The sequence below is a fragment of the Lathamus discolor genome, chromosome 2, assembly GCF_037157495.1.
Source record: "Lathamus discolor isolate bLatDis1 chromosome 2, bLatDis1.hap1, whole genome shotgun sequence".
NCBI classification, from domain to species: Eukaryota; Metazoa; Chordata; class Aves; order Psittaciformes; family Psittacidae; genus Lathamus; species Lathamus discolor.
The window spans coordinates 96,630,329-96,645,624 of record NC_088885.1 but is presented as its reverse complement, the minus strand read 5'-3'; the positions used below and the strand labels follow the sequence as shown (position 1 = coordinate 96,645,624).

The following is a 15,296-nucleotide window of genomic DNA, read 5'->3' as shown; positions in this document are numbered from 1 at the left end:
TGATTTAAAGATTACATTTTAGTGCTTCTGTTTAGCAAGAGTAAGTTGCATGCAGGAGCTCAAAATGTTTCTGTCAAAGTGCTCTTCAATATTACATTTTAGAGATAATACCAGAGTAATTGAGGACTTGTTTCACAAGGTGTTCCACAGGTCATTTTTTCTTTGAATTTCAGGAAATTTATACTTTTCATGGAATAAATACTTTTCAGATTTAGACAATTGACTTCCAATGGTTTTTGCTACAGAACAGTCCCCAGGAATGTGCTTTAAAAGTAAGCATTGCGATAAAACTCCTGCTGGTGGCAGATTAAGAGGAGGACTTGCAGTAGTACCTTAATCATTATAAGATGCAATCAGATTTGCAAATTAACGTTCCAATTAACAGCCACCAGTCCCTCTCCCCAGGCATAGTTACCCTTCATGAAAAACCAGTGCATCTCCAGTCTTCAGACATGAATGTGGGAGTCTGTCTGTGGGATATGCCCAGCAGCGACTCTTCTGGATTCCGTTCAACAGATAGAGACAGTAATTTGTCATTGAAACAGATGGCTGTTTTGGCTGCAAGTGAAATCCCATGAATATCAATCCCTTGTAAGAACTTTACAACACTCCTGACCAAAGGAGTTTATTAAGAGAACTGCCCATCTCTTCAGAGGTAGGAATCAAAGGAGTAATGCCTCCCCCTCCTCCCCCACCCACCCAACTGGTATTTAGGTGATATTTGTCCAGTATTTATAGGTTTCATCTCCAATTTTGCTTTACTTCCATTCTGTTTTCTGTTTTTAATTTGTGTTAATCTGTGTGACCTTTCTGCTTATTCACTAAATCCCAGTCCAGAAGTATGAGTTTCAGTCCCAGCACAACTCATGCAAAGACTGATCAAAAATGTATTTCTGGTGAGAGCTACAAGGTTTGGGTTTTTTTTACAGTGTTGTATTCCTTCTGCAACATGATTTTCTCCTCTGGTTCAGAGATCTTCCGCTATTTCACAGAACAGGCGTCCTTTGGCTGAGTGTTTGTGGTGGATTTCTTTGGTGATCTTCAAATGTATGGCTTCTGATTTTTTTGCTGGTAGTGTTAAAACTACTTTAGAAGAAAATAAGAATACATTTCATGCTGTTCTAGTCTGCTTTGTTAATCCTTCGTATAGCTTCTGCAGTGTTGATGCTTTAGGACTAGGGAATGGGCTGGGCAATTTTTTTCTGTAGTCAGTTCCTAAATGTGAAAGAATTTATGCGGATGTTTAAATTTAATGCTGAACTTGATTGGGAAGTACTTAGGGCAAAGTACTGAAACACTGGTGAGAAGTTCTGGAAGGTGCCTTTCATGTTTGCAGAGGAATTTAAATTAACATAAGAACCTTGATGCATACTGTGAAAATGACTGCGATGTGTTAAATATCTTTTCACATTTATTTCAGATATGGACATGGATATGAAATTTTTTGTGTTGCTTGCAATAGTTCAAACACTGTAATTGCCTCAGCATGTAAGGTAAGAAAAGATTCTAGCACCATCTAGTGAAAAATGCCACCATACTTCTAGGGCTGACAGAGCAGCAATCAGATTACAGTTTGGGCTGAATTCTGTTCTTTCACTTAAATGTGAAAATATTTTGTATAGATGACAGTTGTCTTGCAAAAGTGAGAGTGAATGCAGATAAATTATTATTCATCAACTATGCATGATACATTTGAAGATATTAGTAAGATAAATTCTAACAAATACAGGTATAAAACATTTACTTCCTGTAAATTCAGCATTAGTAGAAAGTAGCAAAAAATCTTTAAACTTTTCAGGGGAAAGCTGGCTCTAACGTAATTGCAAGCCTTAAAACAAGCACCCTGACATCTTTGTCCTTTGAAATGTGTGCCTTTGTATTTGCTTTTGATAATTCTCACTGATATTTTTTTTCCATCAATGCAGGCTTCCAAAAAAGAACATGCAGCAATTATTCTGTGGAGCACTGCTTCTTGGAAGAAACTGCAGAGTTTGTCATTTCACAATCTGACTGTTACCCAGCTGGCATTTTCTCCTAATGAGAAATTTTTATTAGCGGTTTCTAGAGACAGGAATTGGTCACTGTGGAGGAAACAAGACTCATCAGAGTCAGGTAAGATATGTGAAGTGGATATACACATTTGAAGACTTCATGGTTTGTTCGATACTTTTGGCTTCAAAATACTTGAAAGAGAATTGGTAAAAATATTTTAATGGACATTTTCAGTACAATTTTTAAGAGTTAATAGTATTGCAGACTCCTAGTGCTTTAAGAAGTGCAGTTAATGGTGTATAGGAAAGCTAGAAAGGGAATTGAAGTGTGGAGAAGAATATAATCAGGCCTTAAATACTGTTTAATTGATGGGTGTAATGAAGTCTGCTATTTGTCCTCCCGCCTCCTACTTCTGAATATAGGTTTCACATTTACTGAAATCAAGCATCCATGCTGGACTGTAATGCTAGAACCTCAAACTGGTATTCTGTGAAGAAAAACCTTCATCTCTGTGTTCTATGCAGGCAGGGCTTTGAAGGTTCATTGCTGTACCCATGTCCTGCATAGAGCTGCCGTGTGCCTGTTTGGAGGGCATGACACTTTGAGACTCTTGACAGGATTAATTTCTGTCTTTGGTGTGGCTTTCTGATAATCCTACACAATTGATTAATTTGACTAGGACTGTCTCTGTCTGGAATAAATGCTGATAATAAAGATTCGGTTGACTTTCTTATTAAGACTTTGAGCCTTGCAAAATCATGAGGAGATTGCTGTTGAATGCTTAAATGGATCCCTAGAACAGATGCTTGTGCTGAAGGCTATTATCTTGCACTGTTGGCTTAATAGCACGTAAACATTACTGGGGTCTGTAGTTTTCCTAGAGACTTGGCAGTGAGTTCATACAGTGTCTGGTTGTATTCTGGCTTGAGATTTCTGTGCTTTTCAGACTTCGGTTCTAAAGCCTGGTTTGTTGCCCACCATAGTTACACAATGTTTCAGGATAAGGAGTACAAATTCTCATAGGAAGTAGAGGAAATCCAGTTTTCATCTGTTCATCAGTAACTTTTTCTGTCTACAAAGAACATTGTTATCAGTATAAAGCAAAACTGCTGTTATTGGCATCCTGAGAAGTGGTTATGCAAAGTTTATGTTCCAAATATTTTCTGCTTAGGAAAAGTATTCCCATTTACTGATTTGCTGATCAGCTTTATAGCCTGATTGTATGCATATTGAAACAGCAGCCTGTCTCTTTGAGAACAGATTAATCTTTACAATTACATTATTATGATTTAAGTTCTTGGGGCTTTACTTCACAAATAAGTACTGTTGTGTAATCATTTGGGATACATGTACAGAAAATTTTAGAAGTCAGTGTTTTTATGAAAAACTTATACAGAAAGAACGTGAAAATCTTACAGTTGGGCTTACATTCTTCTGAAAGAGGTCTGGGTGTGAAAGATCAAACTGTTACTGTTTCAGTGTTATAAGGGCTGACTGATACCATGTTGAACTGTTGCGAATTATCATTGTGATATGTATTGGAAAAAATATTTATATGGTGATGAGTATTCACAATTGTTTCAAAGATGATTGGAATAATGTCTTGAGTATTCCTGCAGTTCTAACTGAGGATTAAGAGGAGTAACAATTACTTTTAACATGCAAGGGTTTTTGTCTGTTTTACTCCAGGACCAGTCTTCAGTTGCTGTGCATACACAGACAAAAATACAGCTGTTCACAGTCGAATCATTTGGTCTTGTGATTGGACACCAGATAGCAAGTATTTTATTACTGGCAGTCGGGACAAAAAGGTAATTAATACAAATGAAACTTTAAAAACCCAGATTTATTTTAGATGTATTTTTAGATTAGCAGATACTGTGTTCTAATGAGTCCATGTTCTATAAATACAGAAAAATCTTTGTGTGTGTATTACACAGAAATCAGTGAGACTTCCGTATGCTAAATAAGGTGCTTGTACAAGACTGGTCTGCCAGTTGGACCTTCTCCCTTCTTTTGTCATGCAGTAAGACAAGCATATGTCACATAACTCTCATGGGTCTCTCAGCTGTTCCTTAACTTTCATAACAGAATCTGGTTTTGTTGTCAATATCTTTAATGAAATCAGACAGACTGTCTCAAAAGTTGAATCTTTGTAAATAGACATTTTTTATTGGTTTGGGGGTCATCCACTATTTTAACTAAGTTATTTCTTATTCTTTTCTAAAATGCATTTACAAAAATGCTGAAGTGAAAATTCCTAGATGATTCTCTTTCTTACAGGTCATTATATGGGGCAATTGTGATTTATCTGTGAATACTGAAGGGAATATGTTGGATTCAATCAAGCCTTGTTCAGCAGTACTGGATGCTGGGGATTCTGTTACTGCTGTTAGTATCAGCCATGTGCTTACTCCTGATGGAAGGTATTGTTTTTTTTCTGTAACACTGTTCTGTGCTATTAGGATTTTTTCTGCTTTAGTCATTTTTCTTGGCTAAAGAGGCCTTAAAATCTACTGGTAAAAAATATTTTGACCATTCTTTAACTGAATGACCTCTACTTTTTTGATTTCATAGCTATCTTTTCAGGTGTATGGTGACTTCTCCAAACAGTGTAAGAAAAAAAAAAGTCATGAACAAACCTGAAACATATTTATTCTTCCAACAGTACTGGCTGATCTGACATTCTAATAACCTTCTTTTTCCTAACCAAATATTTTGTATGTTTCTGCTTTGCAAATTTTTTAATGAAGAAGCTATGATACAAATTGTGAAAAGTAAATATTGATTTGAAGGGCAAGGTGGAGCACAGTTTTGAGTATTATCTCTTTCTAGTTTGCATTAGAGCCAGCTTCACTGAGCTGCCTACTGTGATCTCTTTCAGAACTAATGCAGTTATTCTCTTGATAGATACATTGTTGCAGTAGGCTTAGAGAATGGGAAGATTACGTTGTACACATGGAAGCAGAGTGGGCAAGAACCAGCACTAGCTGATTGGACCACATGTGTTGAGATGGATAACAGGTATGTCTTGAAGTAGGTTAAGAGCAAGGAGGACTCTTGGGACTAGTAGTGCTGGAGTTCTAATCTTACAGTATAAAATTATATGAAACTGGTTTATTTTTATATTAAAAATCATTATCCTTTTAGGAAAAGGTTGATCCCTGAAAGTCTAAAGGTGTCTTTAGGTCAAAACCTGGAAATAAAAATACTGGTTATTTAGAATTATTAAAAAACAAAACAGAAAACCCCAACAAACCCCAGTGAAAACCAGGGGGGCAGCTTAAACCACAAAATACTTCAGTCTGTGCAAATACTTTGAGAAGTCTTACCCTTTGTTTGCCCCACAAAGAAAACTTTAGCCATAAAATAAGGTGATAGACACTTCAGCATTTTCTGTGTACACAGCAGAACATTTTGAAGTGGATGACAGCAAGCTTTCAAGAGCAGCTTCTAGCAGAAACCAAAGGAATGACAAGCTATATCTGGTGCTGCAGTGGTGACAGTTAGAGAAATTCTCTGTAGAGAGACCTTGATGTTTCACTTGAAGCACTCTCCTATATTTTTCTTCCCCATATTGGCATTGGTAGTACCAGAAATGAAAGTTGATGGTTACTTTAGCCTGCGTGTGCTTGAAGTGTGTTGGAAAAAGACACCAGATAACAGGAAATCATAGGCTAAAAGCCAGAAATCTGTCATATCTCAGTAATTGAAATGCTAGACCTGCAGCTTAATGTGGTAAAACTTGAAATCAATAGCTGTTTGAATTATTGATAAGTGAGAGAATAAAGTGTCATTAGTGTTAATGGCCCTACTTATTTTAAGAACTTGATACCTGCTGGTTGTCACAAGTCAGTTTTTCCTCAGTTGGTAGTGTTAATAGAAAAGTACTAATTATATAAATGTTGATGTTTAGACTCACATGCCCAACTGCGTGTGACATTTTGTAGCTACCTATGGATTTCTTTTTCTGCAGCCAAAGTCATGCTCTTGCTGTGAAACGTTTATGTTGGAGACATCATGCAGGCAGAGCTGGACATAATGATCAGAACAACAGTGAGTGGTTGCAGCTTGCAAGTTGTGGAGCTGATCACTGTGTTAAGATATTCAATGTCAACAGATTTGCTGTTTAGCAAAGGCAGCTGGCCTGTCTTTGCAGAATGGATTCACATTATTTTATTTCAGCTTTTAGCCATTTTGGTTGTTGAATTTTCTGCTTTCTGCTGTGGAAAGTGAAGCATCTGACATGTAACTTATTAAAGCAACTTTCGTGGTAGTTTGAAATGTCAAATATTTTTTTTAATTCTGCAGTTCCAGAAATATGAAGTATTTTATATGTTTTGGTTGGTGGATATCCTGGAACTGAGGGATGGGAGGTGGGGTAGGGTGTGGGAGAAGGATAATGAGACAGCTTTGTTCACTGTGACTCCAAGGGTAGGTGGGAAGCTGCCAGTACTTGTGTAGTTCTGTGCATGGGATTGCAAGTGGAATACTGAATCTTTTTGGCACTCTTTATTCCTGTTAAACTTACCTGTCAGTCAGCCTGCCAGGGCTGACACTGTGTGTTTAAGCATGTGCAGATCAGAGTTAATATACAGATTGCTTTCTGAATGTATATTGCAGCCGTAGTCCAAGTCTTAGACCTCCTTATTTTTGAAGGAGTAGTTTGTGTTTGCATGCTTGGACAGGCCTGCTTGTTTGTTTTTATTCCTTTCTTCTGCTGTGCAGATTGCTGAGCTCATGCTTCTTGGTCATATGGGGCTTAAAGCTTGCTGCACAGACCACTCGTCTTCTGGTGTCTCCCTTGTGTACCTGTGAGCCCTATCTCAGCAGAGTGCTATAGAAGAGCCACCTCTTACTCTGCTTGAAGGCTGTCCTGTATGGTTTGGGCTGGAAAAGCTTACAAATATCACTAGGAAGGAGCTAAAATTTGGCAGCCATTCCTTACACTGCCTTTGGACTCTTAATTGACTTTTGAGTGCCTTATCTATTCTGGGGTCTTACCTATTCTGGTGAAAACAGGTTAACTTAGTTGTCTGATAGTATTGGACTGTAAATAGAATGGTAGTAGATGGTGAGTACTTCAGAACTAAGCGTTTACCTCAGCAGGTCTGTACCTGATTCCAAAGTCTAATTTAGAAATCAGTTAAACTTTGTGAATGAAATAAATTTTGTTCCAGAGCCACTTGCTACCCAAACTGGTAGCTTTCATGGTTTAATCCCATCCCATAACATGCAGCCACTCACCCTCCGCCCATAGTGGGATGAGGAGGAGAATCAGAAAACAAGATAAAACCTGTAGGTTGAGATAAGAACAGCTTAATAATTGACATAATAATAAAATAATAGTAGTAATAATTGTGATAAAAAGGAAGACAACAAAAAGGAGAGAAATAAAACCTAAGACATAGAAATGATGCACAAAACAATTGCTCACCACCCACTGACTGATGCCCAGCCCATAGTGGTGATGATTCCAGTTTATATACTGAGCATGACAATCTATGGTATGGAATATGCTTTTGGCTAGTTCAGGTCACCTGTCCTACTTGTGCTCCTTCCAGCTTCTTGTGCCCCTCCTCGCTTGCAGAGCACGGGAAACTGAAATGCCCTTGATCAGGGTAAGCACTACTTAGAAACAACTGAAAACATAGGTTTGTAATCAACATTATTTTCAGACTAAACCTAAAACACAGCACTGTAACAGCTACCAGGAAGAAACTTAACTCTATCCCAGCCAAAACCAGGACAGTCATGCAAAAGCAATTTGAATTGTGTTTAACTCTTTACTGTTTTGCATCTTTAGATAAAGACTACAGTTCTTTCAGAGTGGTCCAAACTCTTTTCAGAGTAGTTATATAGTTTATGTTGTAAAGGTTTTTATATTTTAGCTTTTTATTTTCAATTCTGTTTTTTCAGCATTAAAAAAGTAATGGTTCAAAATTACTTTGGGGAATAAAACTGCAACTTCTTAATAAAGATGCTTTGGTACATTTTATTTGTGGTACCTGGTGCTTTCCTTACATGTACGTTTTAAGCATTTGAGTAGTGTATTTTACTTGTCCAGAAGTTCCTAAACAACCATAGATTATGTTTTGGCAGAAGAAGGACATTGCCTGTCTCTGATGAAGCTTTCAAAAAGCTGCCAAAAGTGGAACTTTATTCTGTGTGACAATTGTAATTTGGTATCTTACCTACAATTTGATGGTAGTACTGGATAATACTTTCCAATATTGGTACATCTTGCCATGTGGCCACATTTATGTATAGGCAGAAGTGAAATGTCATATTAGCTGTCCCTTCCTCTTATTTTGTGAAATGCTGTCATTAAGCAAGCATCAGCTTTTATATGATTTGGTAATCCATTCCATTAACTCTGGGACTTTTATGACTCAATCACATTGAAGAATACACCTAATTGTTCCGACTTCAAGTACATCAGATTAGTCTGTTGATATCCTAAGTCTAAATGTTTGTGATAGACACTTTTTCAGTCAAGAGACACCTTGACACACAATATTTGTTTTTATGTACAGTGTTATCACTTCGCTCACATTTTGTGGGCGTGACTTTTACATACGCCTTTATCTTCTCAGTAAATCCACTAAAGTCTTTTCAAACCATCATGTAAATCAGCATCAGGATAACAAGTCAGGTAACTGACTTAATTATCTCAACTAGTATCAGAAGATTATTTGGATCAATGTAAATGTGACACCAAGGAAAACTCAGTGTTATCATAGTGATCCTTTAGGGGTGGCATTGGCTGCTTAATGAAGAACAGAGCTCTTTAAACAGCAAAACAGAGTCCTGAGAAAACTTGTTTTCTCTTTGGTTTCTTTGTTTTAAAAAATAGAGAACAGCAAGTATTTGCCAGGCGTTTATTATACTTACTGTATTCATTCTACTTCATTATTCTTGTTTTATTGATTTGGTAAAAACTGCTGGAATCAAGTGCCTTATTGCCGGATTTGTTTTGGTTTTTTTCCCCCAAAAATGTCTTAATTAGGTTTTTATTTGATGAATCTATTGTTGGTTTTGTCCACAGAAAGGGGCTATTGCTTTTTATTTTCTTCCATGTGTTTTTCTTTTGTATATACTTACTCAGAGAAACTAATTCATTAAAGGTAGTGTGTACATTTGCGTTCTGTTTCATACCTTAAACAAAAATATTACCTGACTGACCTGACAGTATACCGCTTACATATAGCAGACATCTTAGAACATTTCCATTTTATTTCTACAGTTTCTATGTTTTTTGTAACCTCTCTTAAATGAAAATTCTGATTGCACTCAGATGTGCTCTGGAAGATGGAGTTAGCCTCTATACTTTGCAAGTTGCTCATATCACCTTCTTTATAGCAGATGGTTCAACGTCGTCACAATACATACAAAGTTGAGGTAAGTGTAGTCTTGTTTACTTCTTTCCATTTCTCTTTAAGACTATCGAATAAGCCTTGCCAACTCCAATCTTGGGGATCTCCAACTTTTCACAGCGCAGCCTCTGGTGTTGCATTTGTTTTCCCTTAACAATGTGATGCAAGATGATGTCCGATAGTCAGGGGTAAAACTTTGCTGTCTGGAATCATGATGGTTCCAGCCTTGCCACTACCCTTTCCTGCTGGTCCTAAGGTGAGATGTAAGGGTAGTATTCAAGGGATGAAAGCCCAGAGGCAAATGGTACACATCAAAATGCGCCCACCTATAGCAGCCTCATCCTCTGGATTAATTTTCTAGCCAGTAGCACATTACATATTTCTGAGTTTCTGTCTGCATTCCTGTTATCACTTTGAAAAGAGCAGTACCTTTATTTTAACCCCTTGTGATCTAGCAGGACACAAAGGTGATGCAGCATCCCCTGTAAACTGAGGCTCTCCATAGTGCTATTCACACTTTACTCTTCAGGCCTTTTTAACCAACCTTTGCACTGAAATGCACAGAACTGGGTCTGTGCAGGTTTAGAGAGATAAGCTGCTTAGTGCCTCTGCAGCCCTCAAGTGCTACTTTCTGAAGCACCATGGGCTGATGGACATGTCTCTTGTACCTTACTGCTAAATACTAGTGCAGATTTAATTAGATGTTGCCATAAGAACTGTTGCAGCTGAGGCCTTGTTTCCCACTTAGGTCCTTTGTGGATTGTGAGTTTTCATTATTTTTCCTGTGATTAGTTACTTTTCACAGCTTTTATGTGTAGATTTTCATCCCCAGCATGTGAGCTCCAGGTGCAGCCTCTTGTCTAGATGCTGATGGAATTTTTTTGTTCTTTTTCAAGTCTATAAAATCTGTGGATTTTTCCCTTTGAACATTCTGCCTTACAGACAGATCTGGGTGGAAATGATCCAGTTGATTAAAATAAGGCATAAGGGTGCGTGCCGTTACGTGTAATCTGAGAGACAGGTTTGATGTACTCTTTAAGATCAGGGTAAAAAACGCAATTTACAAATATGTAACTAAAGCTCTGACAAAATACCAATGCACACCTCATATTTTGCCCTTATGCAATTAATTTAACTGATTTCTTTTAATGATGCTCTTTACCAATAGGTGTAAAGCTTTCATGATACCAAAGTAAAACCAACACAGAACACTCATCTTTAAAATCAGTTTATTGTTTTGTCATTATAGTTGCTATTGGAAAGTATAATAGTGGTATTGGGGCTTATCCTCAATCTCAATTCCAGGAAGCAAATTGCTTCCTACACTGCAGCTGGTGGATAGGTTTCCAATTTTTTTATTTTTTTTATATCTAAATTTTAAAATACAAGCTGTTGCATCTTTCTGCATCAACTGTATGAAGCCATAAATATATTTCAAGAGCCTGTAATCATCCCAGTCTGAATCTCAGTGGCATCTGCTTTCAAATGCTACACAACACAGTATTTATTTCCACTCAGAGTTTCATTGTAAAGTTACATTACCGCTTTACATCCCCTTACCTGATTCAAAGGTGATGCAAATCAGCTGATGCCATTAGGCCCTCCAAGGTGTCCCATTAAAGACCACCTGGAAAATGCACCATTAGGAAGGAGGGTATCATGTTCTGCAGTGGGAAATCTTAATTCTAGCATCTTTAGATTTATATCAGAGCAAAGATGTTTAAAGACTTCCTTAAGATTACAGATTAAAGGGCTAATATACAGGAAAGACAAAAGAAGAAAACACTTTGAACCTTTTTCCTTTGTTTTAGTGAACATGTAAGAGCCCTTTCTACTACTGAAGGCAAAGCTCTAAATTATTCAAAGATCAAAACTTAAGACTTGACACTGGTCAAATAATGTAAAAAAGAAAAATTGTAAAATATCATGCACTAGAAGAAAGTGGAATAACCTGTAGTCTTTTGGACTAGACTGAAATAATGCTTTAAGAAGTGAGCTGTTGACAGTATACGTGGTGCTCTGGGCCATGCTTATTGGTCAGCGCCATTGAGAATGAGGTTGAAAAAATTGATGGAATAAACTGAAGTTCTGCAAAGAATACTCTTAATACCTGTTGATATATTTGAGGTAAAGCCATTCCATCAGTACTTTGGATGCACACTGTCAGAAGTATTTTACTGGCCTGTGTTTGTTCTGAGGAGACTTCATGGCCAAGAATTTGAACAAAAAGATTTAAAGGAGTAGGTTTGTCTTGGCTTACACTAGAGGCATCTCTGAAAAAGCAGCAAGAAATGCTGTGGGTCTTGTTGATTGTAATCTGAAATCTATAACCAAAATCAAATGGTTATTGAGATTATCCAGAGCCATCTTAAATCTGTCAGTCCAGAATGCTGGCATCCTCAAGTCTGTGTTGGACTGAAAAGGCATGCTTAACACTGACTTTAATGGTGAGGATGTTGTGGAATCCAGTGGGATCTGGAGGGCGAAATGAGCTGCTTGTGTAAACTGGGAAGATGAGAGAAGCTGACATTCAGCCTTAGAACACCTGCCTGGTCTCCCTGTGGCAGGCTCTCTGAGCACTGCTGCCAGCAGCGAGCTAATTGATTGTGCCTATTTCTTCAGTTAGGAAATGGGAAAGAAGGAAGAGGTTCTACATCAAGCTAAGACTTAGAAAAAATAAAGTACAATCTGCTGTCATCTGTCTTGTGGGCTGGGACTTCAGAAGTAACTAGAAGCTAGTGAAAATCTCAAGGAAGCCAATTATTGAGCTCTCAGCTATTGAAAACATCACTTTGGCAACTCTGAGTAATCTCTGTTTTCCCAAATATTTAATGGGAAGAAATGAGAATGCTCTAAGGCTCACTGCCGATTGCAGCTATTGCGGAGATGAGGAGGAAACAGCTGCGTCCTCGTTTAGACTCAAATCTCACTTTAAAGAAGTGGCTGTTGCAAATAAGGAAACTTTAAAATAACTGAAATGGGCAGCAAAAATATTGCTTGCTCTGTCTTAGAGAGCATCTGGAGCTGTGCAAAGGATGAGACAAAATTTCTAACAGTGCAAACATCGGAATTTGCCTTTAGTGCATTAGGAAGCTGTTAAGAGGTGGGAGTGTTGAACGCAGTTCAGCAATGCTCTACTACTGCTAATTTACTCGTGGTATGTCATCAGAACCTGCAGCAATAATTTTGAGGTGGAAGGGCAGCATGTTAACCCCATGAATTTCCTAGCTTGACCATTCCCACTTGTGCCCTGTACATCCTTGTAGAGTTGTGGGACCTTCCTTCAGACCCTCCTCTTCCCCAGCCTTTGTGCAGACTCAGTTTAACGTTTCTTCTGCCTTCTCTGGTAGAAAGCCTGGAGGGCTGTGGGCTCCCTTTGCCAGACCCTGGTGCTCACACTTGAGCACAGTTTCTGCTCTTGGCTTGTGTGACCATCTCTGGTGACTGCATTCAAGTAGTTTCTATTCAGTGGCCTTTTCAAACTTTGCTGGCATCATTGTTCTGTTTTCTGCAGTAACTCATCCACACTGTAATGCAGCAATAAAACTAAAAATGACCTCTTGCTCTCTCTGGAAGGAACTTAGGGTAGACCACAGGACAAAGCCTGATGCTGTACCATAATAATGGGCCTAGCTCCAGTACCTCGGGGTAGCTATACCAACTGGGCATGCCCTGGACTTTAAGTCCTCTAAGAGAGCGGCTCCATGTAACTTGTGTTTGTGTGACTCAGCCTACATTACCGCTGCACAGAGGAGAGGAGGTGTTATGCCCGAGGTAATTGCCATGTTGCGGAAGTGTCTCCCTTATATAGATACCAGCTGATCCCAACTGAAATAACAAGGGATGCAGCAAACAGATTTTTACTGCAGAGGAGCTATTTCCCCTTGAATCAAGGGCTTGTGCAAACAAGGATGCCTGATCTGATTTTTCTAAGCCTTTTCTCTCTTTACTTACGTGCTCTTTCTCTAAGACAGTGCTTTGCTTTTGCTTTTCTTAGCCCCTTCTACATTCTTGCAGGCTCCTAAATCCTCATATAATCAATCCTTATTTCCTCAACATCCTCTTACCTCTTCCTATTGTTCTTGTAAGATAATCCTACACTTTTTCATAGACGATCCTAAGAGAGTTTATTTGTATTGAGTATAACATTCTCTTGGTATTTTCTCTTCTGCATTCTATCTCTCTGTCTTATTCTTCCTCTGCTGAGTTTGGGCTTTTGGTATTTACGTAGGCTGTCCAGTCTCATTATCTCCTTTTTCCCTGTCAGCAAATTACTGGCGTATGTGCGAGCAGCATACCCTCCCTCTCTTGCTAAAGCGTAAGTTGTCTACCTGCCACTGGGGGGAATTTTTCTCCTCTACAAAAATGAATTGACTGCAGTCTCCCCAAAGGAAACTCTTCTTGTACTTTTCAAGGTAAAGCAATCGTTATGCTTGCCTTTCCATTTCATAATCTTGGAGCGTCTCCATCCTAGGTGTTTTCATATAAAGATGTGTCTTTCAAAGACTATCTGTTGTTGAGGACATCCGTACTCCACAGATAAACTTTTTAGAGCGTAGGAGCTTTCTGCTGTGTAAGATCTTTGCTCTCACATGGCAGGCATCCTATATGGGGCAGTCACCTATTGATTCTCTGGTTGCTGGAAGTCTTCACCAGTGTCTGCAGAGAGCACAGGGCTGCACCACACGTTTCTCTTTCTGTGCAGGAGAGGTTCAGCCAGGGAGGTTGAAAAAGCTGCAGTGCAGGATGTGCCTGCGATGCCTGTATGCTGCTTTGTGGAAGTCTTCAGGATGGGTCTGTCTGACCCACACAGGCACTAAAAGTGCAATGTAGGAACCAGTCACAGGTACTTCAGTCATGTCTTTTTTGGCATGTGCATAGTCTGTCTGCATCATGGGTGTTGCTGTGCCTTTAGGAACAGTTCCAGTTCACTAAGCCCATTATGATTAGTTGAGGTGGGAGCCCCTCTACAGCTGGTGAGCATAACTCCTACAGTTATAGCTATGTGAAACATAGCTTGGTAAAGCCAGTGAAAATGCATAAATGGTCATTTTGTTTAGCTGCTACTAGGCAAAGGGCAGCTTCTACTTTTTCAAAAAGAATTTGGGTATGGTTTATGTAAGAAGTAGTATTATAGCTCAAAACAGGAGTTATGTGTGGAATGCAAAATCCTGCAATTCCTGTTAATTGCTCAGGAGTGCATTTCTGTAGGAGAGCAGTACTGAAAATTGTTAGCACGGTTTTTGCTAACTGTAAACTAACTTAACTAATACATTGTGGTTGACAGAGCAGTAGGGTCGCAAGATTATTGAAATTGTAAAAGAGCTCAGGAAGCCTGTATTCCAAGCTTCTGCTCCAGGCAGGGTCAGCTGTGAGATCAGAGCAGGCTACTCAGGGCTTCATCCAGTTTGGTCCTGAAAAATCATAAAGGACAGAGACTGCGCAGCCTCCTTGAGCAACCTGTTTCACTGCCGACTGTTCACAGTGAAAAAGTTTCCTCTTAGACCACCACTGAACCTCTCTTGTTTCACCTATTCCTTTCCTACCTGCAGCTCACCACTGTGAAGGCCTGGGCTCCATCCTCTTCCTTAGGTATCAGGAGGCTGCTACCAGGTACCCCCAAAGCCCTCTCTTTCTTCCCCAGGCAGAACCTGCCCCATCTCTCTGCCTCCCCTTACAGGGCAGCTTCTCCAGCTCCCTCACCACCTTGGTGGCACTCTGAGGCACCTGGTTCAACTTCACATCTTTCCTGTATTAGGGTACCCAGAAGTGGACCAGTACTTATGGTCCCATTACAGTAGACCAGTTTAAAGTCTATTGTACAATTTCTTTCATTGGTGGCAATGGAATTCTGAGACTGAGAATTTTAATGTGTTTCTGGAGAGCTGGAGCCTTCCTGTATCCACTGTGCAACATACTCTGACAACT

General features: G+C 39.0%; 1 protein-coding gene across 2 annotated transcripts in view; it reads left to right on the top strand.

The window, feature by feature from the left end:
- The window catches only part of ELP2 (elongator acetyltransferase complex subunit 2), a 39,299-nt gene extending 31,309 nt beyond the window's left edge, over positions 1 to 7,990 (top strand). Inside the window, exons 17-22 of one of the 2 annotated variants that reach the window (XM_065667804.1) lie at positions 1,421 to 1,493; positions 1,926 to 2,112; positions 3,682 to 3,803; positions 4,276 to 4,418; positions 4,903 to 5,016; positions 5,969 to 7,990. In XM_065667804.1, the coding sequence (XP_065523876.1) occupies positions 1,421 to 1,493; positions 1,926 to 2,112; positions 3,682 to 3,803; positions 4,276 to 4,418; positions 4,903 to 5,016; positions 5,969 to 6,125 (796 nt within the window). In that variant the 3' untranslated portion in view covers positions 6,126 to 7,990. The remainder of the gene's footprint in view (positions 1 to 1,420; positions 1,494 to 1,925; positions 2,113 to 3,681; positions 3,804 to 4,275; positions 4,419 to 4,902; positions 5,017 to 5,968) is intronic. The other variant, XM_065667805.1, reaches the window with a different exon arrangement.
- Positions 7,991 to 15,296: the final 7,306 nt, after the last annotated feature.